The sequence below is a fragment of the Glycine soja genome, chromosome 8, assembly GCF_004193775.1.
Source record: "Glycine soja cultivar W05 chromosome 8, ASM419377v2, whole genome shotgun sequence".
In the NCBI taxonomy this organism is placed as follows: domain Eukaryota; kingdom Viridiplantae; phylum Streptophyta; class Magnoliopsida; order Fabales; family Fabaceae; genus Glycine; species Glycine soja.
Window position 1 is genome coordinate 9483343 of NC_041009.1, and position 15374 is coordinate 9498716.

General features: G+C 33.9%; 3 protein-coding genes across 3 annotated transcripts; 1 reads left to right on the forward strand and 2 right to left on the reverse strand.

The window, feature by feature from the left end:
* Window positions 1–561: 561 nt before the first annotated feature.
* LOC114420973 (probable inactive poly [ADP-ribose] polymerase SRO2) lies at window positions 562–2654 on the reverse strand. The gene is made up of 4 exons (XM_028386699.1): window positions 1806–2654; window positions 1295–1536; window positions 923–1053; window positions 562–791 (listed from the first exon to the last, which is right to left on the reverse strand). Exons 1-4 carry the CDS (start codon window positions 2195–2197, stop codon window positions 702–704), a joined length of 855 nt encoding a protein of 284 aa, XP_028242500.1. The 5' UTR covers window positions 2198–2654; the 3' UTR covers window positions 562–701.
* A 474-nt stretch (window positions 2655–3128) lies between these two features.
* LOC114421760 (T-complex protein 1 subunit alpha-like) lies at window positions 3129–10662 on the reverse strand. Its single transcript, XM_028387826.1, has 17 exons — window positions 10461–10662; window positions 10293–10357; window positions 10120–10209; window positions 9950–10036; window positions 9787–9846; window positions 9581–9631; window positions 8942–9037; window positions 8235–8300; window positions 7847–8064; window positions 7370–7466; window positions 6465–6551; window positions 5432–5566; window positions 5064–5168; window positions 4805–4933; window positions 4350–4453; window positions 3642–3732; window positions 3129–3549 (listed from the first exon to the last, which is right to left on the reverse strand). The coding sequence occupies exons 1-17, from the start codon at window positions 10531–10533 to the stop codon at window positions 3466–3468; spliced, it is 1638 nt and encodes a 545-aa protein (XP_028243627.1). The 5' UTR covers window positions 10534–10662; the 3' UTR covers window positions 3129–3465.
* Window positions 10663–12034: 1372 nt separating this feature from the next.
* LOC114423063 (pterin-4-alpha-carbinolamine dehydratase 2, mitochondrial) lies at window positions 12035–15206 on the forward strand. The gene is made up of 5 exons (XM_028389673.1): window positions 12035–12252; window positions 12957–13042; window positions 14026–14149; window positions 14238–14306; window positions 14972–15206. Exons 1-5 carry the CDS (start codon window positions 12222–12224, stop codon window positions 15058–15060), a joined length of 399 nt encoding a protein of 132 aa, XP_028245474.1. The 5' UTR covers window positions 12035–12221; the 3' UTR covers window positions 15061–15206.
* The last annotated feature ends 168 nt before the right edge of the window (window positions 15207–15374 follow it).

Genomic DNA, 15374 nt, shown 5'->3' on the forward strand with positions numbered 1-15374 from the left:
GAGAAAATTGAAGAAAATCACAGGACAAAGGACTAGGGAGGTAACTCACAAACGTTTGAGAGTCATGTGCTAAGGTAACAATAAAATAGGAGCTTAGAACTATTAATTGATCAACCTACTTTATTACTCAAACATAAATAGTAATAGTAGTTATTTAATTAGATTATTCTACAAAAAGATTTACACATTTAAAAAAGGAAGCAATCACATTAGCACAACAATAGCCTTCCAAAAGAAATATTAGCACAACAATAATATCATATTCCGTAAAAAAAAAAACAATAATATCATATCAAAAGTACAAATTAAATGCAAATGCATGTTTTTTTTTATCAGTGATTGCAAATGCATGTATGAATGCTGACCTTCTCCATGGAAAATATCCAAGTATGGAGTAACAATGTAACATGATCAGGAAGTTGTATTTCGCAGACCCAGACTCAGTCATGAACCCATATTTCACCTGTCACGGATGAGCTTCAATTTTCAAATATTGCATCAAAACACACTCTTTTAGATACAATTCCTACTATTGGTTGAAACCAATTGAATACACTTATATAGACTTAAGTAATGTCAATCAATGAATAATAATTATTTCAGTGTCATCATCATATATTATTTTAACAAAAGTAAAATAACAAAAACTATAATATATAAAATACATATTTAATTCCATCTTATGTAGTCCTATCACATTGTCACTGGGTTGTGACCACCAAACGCAGCAGTTCGTCTCCTACAATCAATCTCACTTTGTTTACCCATTGTTCTCGTGAAATCTTTTGTTCCTGACTCCAAAAAGTATGAATGTTAATCAGTCACCGCAAATTTTTACATAACAAACTAAACAGTTCATACAAAAAATACAAAACACAATAAGAACTTGAAAGCAAGGCAATTATTTAACATTGATTATTACTTTGTAAATCCGGTAGTCTTTGAGTAACATAGACATTTGTGCTGGTTTCAAATGGTTTGAAACTCTTGCCAATAAATTGGGAAATGACACATATGGTGATTGAGGTTTTAGTGCCCCATGCATCTCTGGATCTGTACACCAAAGCCAAGAAATGATTAACCCTCCTTGATCCAAGCACTTTTACAAATTTTAAAGAGAAGTAACAGCAACTATTCTTTAATACACTCTTTCAAACATTTTTTTTGAGAAATTATTTATAAAATCACTAGTAAAGCTTATTTAACAGGAAGTGAAAGCCACAATTTTCAATCAATTTCAGTAAACAATAAAAAACTGTATTAAAAAAAGTGTGCCAGAGAACATTTTATATACCCTTAATATAATTATTATACTTGAAACATATAATATAATTTGGATGAATGTGTGTATTCAGATAAGCAGTCCATATAGTATGTCTTCTAGGTGCTGATATATCATCCACCCCAGTGTCATATTGCTTAGAACTAGGTTGGCTCTGCTTTGAGCCAGCATGAACAGCTTCCACCTTCCCTAGTATCACCTTGCATAGTAGCACATGCCTAAAACCATGCTCATCTGCCACCGTACACATAGCACTGTGAATGAAATAAACAAATCCTTAGCTCTATTTTCACATAGACATAAAATTGTTTTTTTTATCGATAAATGTTAGTGTGTTAGAAACTTAGAATGTTAGTTTTATTAACAAAGGAAATCGAACGCGTAATTTTTCTCATATTTTCTTCTTCTTTAATCATCCAATACATCTTATATCCCCTCTTAGCTCTATTTTCAAGTAGACATAAAATTGGTATTAAAAAATAGAACTAGTTCATAGAAAATATTGTTGCACACTTGCACTTACCTATCAAGGGAAAAATTGGCAGCAAATAAGGGAATCCCAATACCATGACACTCATCATCATCATTATCATCATGTTTTTTGCATCCATGGAATCCACCAGATACAATCTCTAAGAGATCATCCAACGAACTACCATACCAAGCATATCCAATATTAGCATCCCCTCCAGATTTAATTGCCACCGCCTTAGAGAAAATTTTAAACGAAACCCAACGAGCTTGCCTTGCCACACTAAAGGAAAGCATGTTCTTGTAAATGGCCATGGCATCTGTGGCATGTCCCACAAACCCCATACCCTTCAAGAAAACATTCTTAATGGATTCGTATTCTTCACTCTCTTCTTCAACTTTCATTAACCCCTTCCCAACCGAATTCTCTATTGGCTGCTGCATGTTTGTTTACTTGTTTTATTTCTCTCTCGCTAAAATAAGATGATTTATATGTAATTGAGCTATGCTTGTTTTGTGCACTTGATGTTACCTCAATATGTGATTAGCAATGCATGAAAGTAAGTGTTGAATATTTGGCACGAACCTTGCGGACCAAGCTAAGATGCTTTCCGTGATTAAATTGCTGACTGTATCAACAAACGGCTTGGTTTGTGGGGTCGTGGTCTTCCACAAGAAATCTTATGCAAATTGTGAGCATCTTTTTCTTTTCTGTAGTCGTGAATTATTATTATTTATTTTTTACTGCAGAAGAACCTTTTCTTCCTAGTTCCTACTTATGAATTACCGAATTGAGTTTTGAATCCGTTGTCAAAACAAAGTTGAAGACTCCCATTAGATCTTTTTTCTTTTAATTTTGTTGACGAGTTAGCAATAGCATCTATTATGTGGACCTCTCTCTCTTTCTGTATTCAGGAAAAAGTTATTTCCTTAATTTTTTTCTTAAATTTTAAAAGGATTGTTTTATCAAAAAAATCTTAAATCTCATCATTGACAAGTATCTTATTATACTTTCCTCTTCTTAAAATGATTTTGTCATCACTAATAATAATGATTATATCTTTATCACATTTTTAATGATATTTAAATTTAAAATTATAAAAAACATGAACAATTTGCTAATCATATTAAATTTATCTACCAGTTTAGATAAATATAATTTTACTGGATTTTATTGTTACAATAACACAGTTGAACTTGTTAATCTATGAATCTCAACATAAAAGGTCATCCCCAATTCCATTGATCCTATTAGATACAAGTTCACCTATATTAATCTAACTATTTTTGTCGCCCGTACTATGATATCTATCATAGCCACGTACTATTGTTACATTAACATCTACTATAAATTATATTGTTAGCATGTATAAGATGCTCAGAACCCTCATAATTTAGTTCTTATAGTATTAAAAACTACTTACTACCAACGAAACATCAAAATTTCACAAATCAAACACTGCCTCAAAGAAATGTACAAACATGCAACCAGCCAATGCATGACCAAAAATGTTTGCCTAAAAATTGTTGGAATATAAAATGCAAAGATGTAAATATAATAAAGCTACTTTCAGAAAAATAATTAGAACAGTTTTCCTTCAAGAACAAGGGCATTGAAGATTAAATGCAGATACCCTCTTCAAATGCACACTAACACAACCCTCCCTTTTGTAAGCACTGGGGAGTAGATGCCTCCTAGATTCAGTTATACTTTAATCCTCATTTTGACTTTCATCCTTGATAAGCTTGATCATGTCATCAATTCGAAGGATAGTAATGGCAGCTTCAGTTGCAAACTGGGGAAGTAAAAAAACTTCTAGCTCACGCAGCTGTGTAAGGAAGCTGTATATTGAAGTCAACAACTGTTGATATTTAACTAAATACATACCTGAATAATTTTTACTTTGCTCATTGCAGGCTCAATAACTCCAGCCTCCAAGTTGTTTCTGATTTTCCCTTCAGAAAGGTCCAAACCCATACTGGGGAAAAAAGAGAAAACAATAACAATATTTAGCGAAATAGAAAAGAATGTCAAAGCTTATCAAGCATCATTTCATATGTATTCTCCATTGTTACTTTTCTCTAATATCCATTAACGTATTCACATGTTGGACTAATACTTGAATCTGCAAAATAGAAAAGAATGCCAAAGCTTATCAAGCATCATTTCATATGTATTCTCCATTGTTACTTTTCTCTAATATCCATTACCGTATTCACATGTTGGAATAATACTTGAATCTGCATATTATGGGCAGATGCACAAACTTGTTTTACCTGTCCAAGTCCTATATAACAAATTCAGTATATCCTGTCCTATGTATCTCCTCGCACACAACGCCCAAATAACCAAAAATATGGCACATGATATTGCCAAATCATGTCAATAGCTGCTTCGTTGCAAATGGTTACGAAGTTCTAGTGAGTGTGTGTATAATAATCATATAAGGTGAATTACCATTCCAACACAGGTTGGAAGAAATACTAATGTTTACAAATATAATGACATAACAAAGATAAATTCAACAAACAGACCCAAAGCTGGGAAGAAGACATACAAAGGAAACGACAGTTACTATTACTAGTAAGCAAATACCTTGATAAATGTTTCTTATCGGCTTTAGTTTGTGCTGAATGGTGGTAGGCCCGTAATTTTGCGACCAGCTCAGTGGCATCCTTAGCAGCATTAACAGAAAGCACCTGGACCAGTTAAGTGACACCAATATATACATTTTCAGTGCTAAAATGTTTAGAAACAAGAACCAATTAATTAAGACTAAGTGACTCAAGACCAAAAATTTAAATTTAAATATCAAGTCAAAAAGTAAATTGTTAACCACATAAACCCCACAATGAAAGCCCACTAGACTAAAATTATAGAATTAACTACATAGAGTAGAAACTACATAGTCAAATTTAATTATTTGATGGGAGATGAAGAACAAACTCAAACTTTAGATCATTTGTTCAACTAGCACCCAACCACCCTAATTAGTTGTAAAATAAGCAGAGGGCCCAAACCTTAGGCCATTAATTTAGCTTGTAACTTACCTTTGGAATAATTAACAGAGACTCAGCAAATTCTGCTATAGCCAACTGCTCCCGAGATCCTAAAGTTGTAGCAAGGTACTCCAAATAAACTGATAATGCTGCCTCAACAGCACCTCCACCAGCTACCACCTGAATTTTATATATAAAAAAAAATAAAGCACAAGGAAGGCAAAATAAAAAGACTTCATTTGAAAAACTTAATCTAAAGCAACATTTTGATTTCAACCAAAGTAGGATGAAAGCTACGTATGCAGGATACCGTATTTGATTCAAGAGTTCTCTTGACAATTGACAATGCATCATGCAGAGCTCTGTCCATCTCATCAAGCATATGGTCATTTGCACCTCTTAGAATCAAAGTGACCTACAGAAAACAATACAGAATCAGGTGATACCACAAGCTATCCTCGATGTGCACCAGATAATAAATAATAAACTAGCAGTGTCCCCCATATGTTGCATGGGTGTGTGAGAAGATGATGCATAAAAAATCACATTTTCTTAAAAAATATTTGTAAAATAATTTTGATAGATATCCAAAGCTCCTTGTGTTTTTCGGTCGTTATGAATTTATTCTTTCATCGAGAAAGAAAAAAATAATCTACAAGAACAAGTATAATCACTTACTGCGCTTGTAGTTTTGGTCCCTTTGATCATAACTACAGCATCATCAGAAATTCGCTCCTCAACAACCTCATCAGCATATCCAAGAAAAGATGGTTCAAATGTTTCCTCCCCTTCCATATCAGCAAATGTTGAGACCTGTGTCAAAGTAAAAATCAAGTCCAATGCTACATAAAGGAAATAGTATTCAAAACTTCTATCCAAAAAAGAGGATACTATACAAGAGACTGATGTTGCTTGACAAAAAATATAAGAACTGAGATATTGTTAACACGGAAGTTTGGCATTAATTTCAAGGAAAGTCAATAACTATTAGGGATGGATAAAAACGCAAATTGAAACGAATAGATTTGAGGATAATGATTACTTGTCTCGTTGTGGCATTTTATTAACTACAAATTCATTGCTGGTGGTTGCTAATTAAGACATGAAGCTCTTCTTTTTTGTGCCAGAACGTATTTAATTACAAAAGAGAAACCAAAATAGGATTAATAAAAGGCCCTAGCAACCACTATTTCACTAATGAACAGACATATATGAAAGAGGAATCATCTTAAAACATACCAAGAAACTTAAATGCAATGAAATTAGAAAAGGCATTTTACAGCCAGAATGATGAAAAAGATACAGCCCAAAAATTAAAATAAATCACTTCTCCAAAACAGAGACCCCCAGGTAAGACAAACATTACTTTAGTTCAATTTAAAATTGACATTAATAAGCAGAAAACAGCGTTCATATTTCAGAACACAAAAGGGTTTCTTGGGATGGCAAACTTTTAAATATCTATGATTTTAAGCAGGTAATATTTAGAGCCATCAATTGTTATAATGAATTGAATCAGACATGTATCACATTCCCCCCCCCCCCCCCCAAAATAAAAATAGCAACAATTTTTTGTTCAACTAGTGAAAAGGGAGATAAAATAGGAAAGAAAGGAATGGAGCCCTATCTAATCAACACTCCGTTGTGACAAATATTCAGTTTTACTGTCAACTTGCTAACATTGCAATTTAAATTAAAAACAAAATCCTACCAATGTTGCACCAGTAGCCTTGGCAACATGGCGCATGTCCTCTTTCCGCACACGTCTTACAGCAATTGCCCCAGCCTCAACAAAGTACTGAAACAAGAATTAAATAGTCAGAACAAAATGCATAAATTCATGACTTTTTATGTCATTCATCAGTAAAAGACACATGTATCTTAAACACAACAAAATTCATTAATACAAAAAGCAGAAAATCAGAAGTCATGTTTAAAGATCCACAGGCATAGATGCCACAAATTTGGTGTAATTTCATCATTCTGAAGTTAGTAAGGTCAGGAATTTATTCCCTAAAAACGGGCCTTGGTAACTGGATTCGCACAAGCCGCAAGGGTTATAACTTCAACCTTTTGTACTATTTGGTCCTCAGTTTTAACTATAGTCCAATACAAGTAATGATACCGCAATAAAAAAAAAGTATAGTGAATGAAAAGAAAATTTTAAGTAAAATCCTATCTTCTGTCATGTCATGAGTTCCTTGGTGTAATGCCTCATTTAAATTGTCTACTAAATCCAAAAAAAAAACATCATTCAATTGTGTCACATAATCAGATCAGAGATCATCAGCTGAAAGTATTAAAAACTCCCCCATAAAACCCCTAATACTCATAGCTTGAATTTTTCCTAAATCGATAAATCCCATCAAACAACAAACTCTACATGTGAACTTCACACACCCAAACAGCCACCAAACAACCCTTGTAATTGATCGGGATGAGTAATTTATACAAGGGTCAAAACATGATATGCTCAACTGTCAACAGATACATATTATAATATAATACATAAAGATAAAGACAAACACTTTCTTTGACATCCAAAATGTAAGATTATAACTAAATCCTCTTGCTCGAAGAAAAATATCATTAAAAAAGTTCCAGAAAGAAACATACCTTAAGAGCCATGTCATCAATTCCTTTAGTTGTCAGAATAACATTAGCTCCAGCCTTCAGCAGTTTTTCAATACGTTCCTTAGTCATATCAGCCTCTCTGCAATTAGAAAAAAAATGACCATTTGTCAAAATGTATTATCGATATTACTTTATCTTGCAAGATGATATGGATGGAGAATCATCCCAAACCAAGCAAAAGCAAATTCCCAAAATGAAACTTAACATAAGCTGGCTTACACAATTACAACAATATTCTTTATAAGAACTACACAAATCAATAATCAACCATAAGAACTACAACAATATTCTTTGGATCGATTTCATGCCTATCATCCAAAAGTTTTCTATTTATGCCTATTTTATGCAGCTTATTTTCAATAAGATAATAGATGTATTTTCATTTTATTTAAGGAAAATGAATCCAGGAAGGTTGGGTATCATAGTAATATAGAAGCCATATGATCACACTGACAGTACCTTTGACGAATTTTCTCTAGCTCCCTAGGATCAGTAACTAAAACTTGAACACCCAACTGCATTTTTGTCTTCTGAAGATTGAAATCAAGACAGGCAATTCTTGCAGGGGCAACCCTAAGAGGCATTCCTTGAGCAGCACGGCCAGTATTTAGAGCATAACCATTCATCAGAAAGCTGTCTCTAGCACTTTTTCCATGAGCTTTCAAGATATTGATTCCCTGGAACATGGGGCACAAAAGAAACAAGAAATTAAATCCATTCAAATCCTATGAACATTAAAGCAGGAAAAAAGCAAGATTAAAATATTAACTACAGATGTTCATATTGCTCAAAATTGGCATCTTTTATCCAGGAAAAGAACTGAAATCAGAGGAATACTACTACCAACCTTGATTGGGTATTTAACTTCACCTCGAGCATTGGTCATCTTTACAGCTTGCACTGCATCTACAACCTGTGCAAATTGCATACATAAGTCAATTTCGCTACTAAAAAATAGTGTCTATCTATACCTACAGTCTACAGACAAAAAGGAACTACCCCAAAATAGCAGTTAGCCTCCTTTTCACAACTAATCAATAACTTCAGAAAATAACCCTTCATAATGAGAAACAGAACTTTCAAAAATCACTTAGACCATATCCCCAAATTAAATTGATTGATTTTAAAAACTCTCCAGGTATCAACAACAAAGTTTTTATTTCAGTTTCACTCATACTGCCAAATCAAATATGGTCAACAATAAACAATTTTACACATTCAACACAGTAGAAACTGACGAAATCAAGAAATATTAGAACACCTTTCCTCTAAAGCAGAAAGAAAGTGTAAAATCTAATAAGGTTAGGAGATTTTTCATTTTAAAAAAATCAGGTTTCAAATGAGATGAAGATTGAAAAGAATATAGCTTTATCAATATCATGCTTTCATTTACTAATCCAACTAAATATTGATGCATGAAACAGAAAATGCATATAAGCTTCATTCGATTGGATATGCACTGGAATTTGCAGAAGCATCAGAGCATGGTATGAATCAATCATGTGATATAAACTCTCAACATTCAATATAAAGCCAATGCAATTACAAACATACCAAAATGGCAAAGAAGTCACTATCACCAGCTATCAACTTTGAGGACATACTGGTCTTGGCACAGTTAATTAGTGAATCCTTTCCCAGCTTTTCAACCTAAAAGTCAAGAGAAAAATCCAGCTGAGTAACACATGGTATACAACAATTTGCAAATGCATTAATTAATATTAGTACATGACATAACAATGATCATATGGCCCAAAGTAAGCTTTTCAAAATATAAAACAGGGAACCAATAAGCAAGCTTTCGTCCTCACAACCTACCCAAACTTCTTTTCGCATTAGTTAATGATTGTAACATTGATGCAAAATGGAAGACAAGAACAATCAGCATACATATTGATAAGTAGTGTGATATTATTGGGCAATGGCACATTCAAGGAAATCAAATCAATAAGAACTCATAATGAGTGGAATACAGCATACAATGACTCTACACATGCATGACTGCAAAACAAGTGAAAGAACAATCATTATGGAACTAACAAATCATTGGCGTTCAAATATTCTAACAATGACATCTAGCGACAATCAAAGAAGGAGAGAAGAGACCAGAAACAAAAAAGGTTCAGTACCCAGATAACTTAAGCTTAAAAAATATGCATACAAAAAATGAAAAGTTTATTAAGGAGATCTTACCTTGACAGCTAGTTTTTCTTCTACATATTTACAAGCCTCTCGCATAGCAAGCTATACAGAATAATCAACAAAAAGAGAAGTTAGTTAAACCATGCAAATTCGCAATTCAAATAGCAGAACACCAAAACTCCATAATGGTAGCTACAAAGTTTAAAAATAGCAATAAACAATTAGTTAAGTTTAAGAAATTATTAAAAGGCACTTACTCTATATCCACTGATAATCGAGGTAGGATGAATCTTGTTCCTGACGAGGTCATTTGCCCTCTGCAGGAAAAAACACTCACACTCGACAGTTAGTTACATCAGAGACAAACACAAAACACAAACAAAGTGCCAAATAAATAGAGAGAGAGATGTAGTTAGTTACTTTGAGAAGCTCAGCAGCTACAATGACGACAGAAGTAGTGCCGTCTCCGACTTCTCGATCCTGAAGCTCGGCGAGTTCAACCAAAACCTAAAAAAGCCACACTAGTGAGTAATAACAGCAACGGAGCGAGAAAAAAAGAGAAATCGAAGAGCGAGTGGAGTGTGGTTCACCTTGGCAGCAGGATGCTCCACTTCCAGCATCTTGAGAATCGTGGCGCCGTCGTTGGTGATGGTGACGTCGCCAATGTCGTCGACGAGCATCTGAAACGAATCGCATCAGACATTGCTTACTTCGTCTAAGATCTAACTATATAGAGAGAGGAAGAGGAAGAGAGAGAGAGTACCTTGTCGAGGCCAACGGGGCCTAAAGAGCTTTTGACGATGTTGGCAACGGCTTGGCATGCCACAACTGCATTCACAGTACAGAGATGGAACCATTTTAGAAATGGTTGTTTCGTTTTTCATTATGGAAGAAACGGAGAGAGAGAGAGAGAGAGAGAGAGAGAGAGTACCGTTTTGGGTGCGAACGTCTTGGCCGGACTGCCGCTCGCCGGCGATGTCAGGGGTTTGAGCAACAACCGCCATTGCGAAGTGTGTAGTCTAGTGAGTCTAGGGCTTCACTCGCCAAGGGTTTTGGTTTTTCAACTTCGCCCTTCCTTTTCTTTTTAACACTATGCTTTCTTTTCCTCCTCCTTTATCTCTTCCGTTTTCACTTCCAACTACAAGTGCATTTTTTTTTTCGTTCAAGTTATTTAAAAAGATATTAATGTATACACTATACTATAAAACAGGTTTATACGGTTAAAATTATAAATAAGCGTTTGAATATTTTAAAATAATTATTTAAAAAGTTAATAAATTTATTATATGTGATAAATTATAATTAGCATGGTCAGAACATAATATTTTTTATCATTTAAAAAAATAACTTCTATAAAAAAAGTAATAACAATTTTATTTTAAATAGGTTTGTTGAATTTATTCTATTTATTTATAGTGATATTTATTTCTTCTTTTTTAACAGGTAATATTAAATTTTACATGTTAAGGGATTATGTTGTATTTTATTTGATTAAGATAATATTTATATCCACTTCTTAAATTACATAATCCCTTAACATGTAAAATTTTCATAGACATCAAGATTTTAAAGTTTTGTAAAAACTAAGAGTAATTATGATAAGGGTTAATAATAACACCATTTTCTAATTTATATAATATTTTAAAGAGTTTATATAATATTTTGTATGATCATTTAATCATAAATTACTATTTAAATTATTTTAAGATAATTATTTTAAAAATAAATAAACTTATCACATATAATAAATTATAATTAAATGAGTTTTTTTTCTCTATTTTAAAACCTTTAATGTGTTCTCAAAAAAAAAAACCTCTAATGCGAGAAATGTTAGCATAAATTAAGAGAGATTCGCATATAATGTACCTAAGAACTGCATTTCGGCTTAGGAGGCCTCAAATGTATCTTTGGGCCGGACTATGTTGGATCAGTTTAGAGGGGATGCTATTGCCACTATCAATTTGCTAATGGCACTACCATAGTAAAATGACCATCCTACCCTTCTGACTTTCCTACACCCCTATCATTATCCCTTTCTCTCTCACTTCTTCGCTTATTTATTAAATAAATATTATAACAAAAAAAATATTATTTTATTTTTAAATAATAACAATTTATTCAATTATTATTTTATTAATAAATAAATTAAAAAAATTAATTATGTGGATTGAGGATCCATATAATGCATGCATTATATGGATTTTGTACGCAATCCCATTTTCAACGACGATTGGAAAAGAGAGACTTACGGTGAAGGTGAACATGACAATAATGGCGGGGATTGGCGGCAGCATGACGAGAAGTGAAGAAGGAAGCGCAATAGCAAGGCATAGGGAGAGGGAGAGAAGAGGGTGACCTTTTTAAAATTTTAAGTGGAAGATAATTTAGTCACTTCACTTAAAATGCTTGTACACAATAAAAATAATTAAAGTAGAGCCACAAATTTAAGTGGTGCACATGGCAAAGGCTGAAGTTTGATTATACAATAAAAATAATTAAAGTAGAGCCCCACGTGGCCAGTGCCTCATTTCCGGGAGAAACGATCACATACGGTTAGTTGATCTAGAATGATAAGCGGCACCCTCTGCGCTGCGCAAAGTTTTATCCAATTTCTCTATAGATTCGTTCATTCCCTTTAGTATTACCCTGTGCTTCTCTCCAACCTCTCATCATCTATCTATTTGCTCCAAACATGGATGCTAAATCTCGGATCTCGCCCACACGTGCGTTCACGCATTTTCTATCGATCTATCTATCTATTTGTGTATTCATAATTCATCACTATTTTCTTTTTGGGTTTATTGAGTGTCACTTGCCATGGTTTTATCATGATTTTGAATAATACAACTTTAACTTGCTTGTAGTTCCTGTACTCATCATGTCATTGAGATACTTAAGGACCAAGTTTGGAGTTTCATCAAATAGGAACTTACTTCTCAGATTTAATACATTTTGCGTTATCAAGGGTGGGACTAGAAAATTGTGTAGTATGTGGTGAACGAGATAGATACTGTTGAAACTGATATGCTACTTGTGAGTTGTGTGATGTGACTCGTGTTGTTGCAAAACCTTGTTGCATCTGATACACAAATTTAAGTTGTTGTTCTTTTGTACTATTTCGATGGTAAAAAGAAAAATTTTCCAATTCTATTTCTACATTTTCCCAAACGAATTTTGTTGATTAGATTGACAGTGTTGTTTATGAAACATTGTTATATATATACTTCTTCTCTGTGTCTGGCTCAATCAGGATTGTAGGATTTGTGAAGCCTCGTACCAAAAATATAGTCTATTTACTTCCCTTCTGCATGTTCTTAAGATGGAGCTGTTTTGCTTATCACTTTGATCTTCACTTCATTTAAGAAACAAGTTTTATGACACTGTATATTCTAAAATGTCGTAGTTCTTGCACTTTGATCTCCCTCAGGTCTGACAGATAAGAAGTGTGTGCCATGCAATCTGAAGGAATTGCGACCAATGAGTGAGGATGCAGCACACACTCTAATGCCACAGGTTTGTATCTGTCAATTCAAGGTTTCTAAGTCTCTTGGACTGGCAAATTGACCTCAGGGGGTTTCATTTAGAAACTAATTCCCAATCAGGGTCGGTGTTTCATGTTTTGTGTAAGCGTTTCACCGAGGAGCATGGCGAAACACATATTTTGCCAAGAAGAACAGCGAAATAGCCATTTATTTCGCCAAGAGGAACCGCGGAATGGGCTCTAGGTGCAGTGTGCGTCAGAGTAGGGGTGAGGAGGGTGCAGTGTATTTCGCCACGCCATCCGTACTGACGAAATAACTGGTTATATAATAAAAAAATAGTTTCGCCATCAGTACCGGCGAAATGGCACTTTTCCTACGAAGAAGTGGTTGAAACTGCTGAACAACAATTGGGTTGGTTACTGTTTTGCACCCCAGTGGTGCTAATTCTCATAGTTCGTTGGTTATCATCAATGGAAAATTCATATTGGTTCTTCTCTGCTTCATTACCGGGGGAAAGGCAGGGGCGAACTCACCAAGGCCTTTCAGAAGGGAGCTCTCCATGGGGTGTGGCTCAACCATCTGGAAGTGAAAAAAAAAAAGAAGAAGCAAGCAGCACCATTTAAACAAGGTTTGGCATGAGTTGAAAAGGTAAAATCAAAATGAAAGATCAGGCTTCTTTATGTACTTCCACTTTTTAAGACAAAAATCTTGATATAAAGAAGCTGCAAAGATTATTATATGAGACAACTGTTAAACAAAACAAAAGCAAAAGCTGTTTTGCCGGTACGGATAGCGAACCGTTCCTGTTTCGCCAGTACCGACGGCGAAATCCGTAGCACGTGTCATCCTGCTGATATTTCGCTCCTGGCAATGGCGAAATACTTGTAGAAACCGACCCCCCGGGAATAACTTTTAAAACAAACCCTGTTAGATAATAAGTTTCTAAATAGAACCCCTTCAAGTCAATTAGCCCTCTTGGACTCATGGTCTTGGATATTGATATTGAGTGGTTAGGTTGCTGAGTGGAATTTGGTAAACGAAGATGGTGTCATGAAGCTGAGGCGGTCATGGGCAGTAAAGACTTTCACCAAAGGATTGGAATTTTTCAGGATAGTAGCTGTTCTTGCTGAAAATGAAGGTATCATGCTCTATTTTCATTTTATTACTAATCTCATTTTAAAGGGTACACATTACAAAATGTAATCAAGAAGATGTTAACAATGCAGGTCATCATCCTGATCTTCACCTTGTTGGCTGGAATAATGTTACAATAGAGATTTGGACTCATGCTGTTGGTATGAATTATTCATTGTTCAACTTCAAGTTATTTAATCAAAAGCTGCTAGATGAGAAATAATGTCAAAGTACCATGTATTAGGCACTATTGACTTTTAATGAAATTTAAAAATTATTTATTTAATAGAGTTGGTGCCTACTAGCTTGCAGTCATCATGGATTAATCAGCACAGTTCTTTCTGGCTTGCTTCCAATTTCTCTTTCATTATGCATTCCTTAATTTAAATTCAATATGTACGTTGTAAATTATAACCCTTATATTTACAAAGGATTCTGGTTTTAATCGCATGCTTCTCTGGAAAGCAAATTAATTTCTCCCTCTTCGGAGAGAGAAAACAGTAGCATATTCAATGGATTTGTGAAACTTACCCTTTCATTACAGATTACATGATGAATCCCTCCAGAAGCTTCCGTCATAATTCATGACAAATAAGCTTCAGTTTCCATTTTGTTATTTGCATGAAGTGTGTTGTGACGTGAACAGGAAAGGAAGACAAACAAAAAATTCAGTTTCCATTTGCATATGTAGTAAATGATTTCAGTAATGTCATGGGTTAACCATATTAAGATGATTTGGTGGTTCAATCTAGCATGTTCCGTTTGTTGTTTTTTAGTAGTTTTTTTTTCTTAAATTACTACCATATACTGATGCATGTTCGTGCAGGTGGGTTGACAGAAAATGATTTCATACTTGCTGCTAAGATTGATAAGCTTGATGTGCTTGACCTACTTAGACGGAAGCCTTCAGACTGAGTCAACAGTGTTAAGAAGTACTGTAGTATTTGCAAATTACCCGTCTTTTTGCAGTAATATTTTGTTTTAAGATGGTGAATTACACTGCATGTTAGGTATTTTTATGAATTATTCGAAAATAAAATAAATATTTTTAATCAAAATAACTAATCACTTTTAGTTACCATAATTAATGATTAGAAAATAAAATAAAAAATAAAAAATATAGCGGCATTTGGTGGAAAAAAATATCAATATGAAATCCCTACGTGTCATATGGATTTTGAGCAGAAAAAATCCCAAGCCTCAATTCATATGGATTAGAGTAGTATAAT

Bases quoted from the DNA above. Each gene is read 5' to 3' on its own strand.
- LOC114420973 (XM_028386699.1), bottom strand. From the start codon at position 2,197: ATGCAGCAGCCAATAGAGAATTCGGTTGGGAAGGGGTTAATGAAAGTT. The intron at 1,537-1,805 runs GTAAGTGCAAGT...TTTCATTCACAG, and splicing joins GCCAATTTTTCCCTTGATAG to TGCTATGTGTACGGTGGCAG. The intron at 1,054-1,294 runs GTATATAAAATG...TTTGGTGTACAG, and splicing joins GTATAATAATTATATTAAGG to ATCCAGAGATGCATGGGGCA.
- LOC114423063 (XM_028389673.1), top strand. From the start codon at position 12,222: ATGGATGCTAAATCTCGGATCTCGCCCACAC. The intron at 13,043-14,025 runs GTTTGTATCTGT...TTGAGTGGTTAG, and splicing joins CACACACTCTAATGCCACAG to GTTGCTGAGTGGAATTTGGT. The intron at 14,307-14,971 runs GTATGAATTATT...ATGTTCGTGCAG, and splicing joins GATTTGGACTCATGCTGTTG to GTGGGTTGACAGAAAATGAT.
- LOC114421760 (XM_028387826.1), bottom strand. From the start codon at position 10,533: ATGGCGGTTGTTGCTCAAACCCCTGACATCGCCGGCGAGCGGCAGTCC. The intron at 10,358-10,460 runs GTACTCTCTCTC...CTGTGAATGCAG, and splicing joins AGACGTTCGCACCCAAAACG to TTGTGGCATGCCAAGCCGTT. The intron at 8,065-8,234 runs GTTGGTAGTAGT...CCCATGTTCCAG, and splicing joins AAGTTAAATACCCAATCAAG to GGAATCAATATCTTGAAAGC.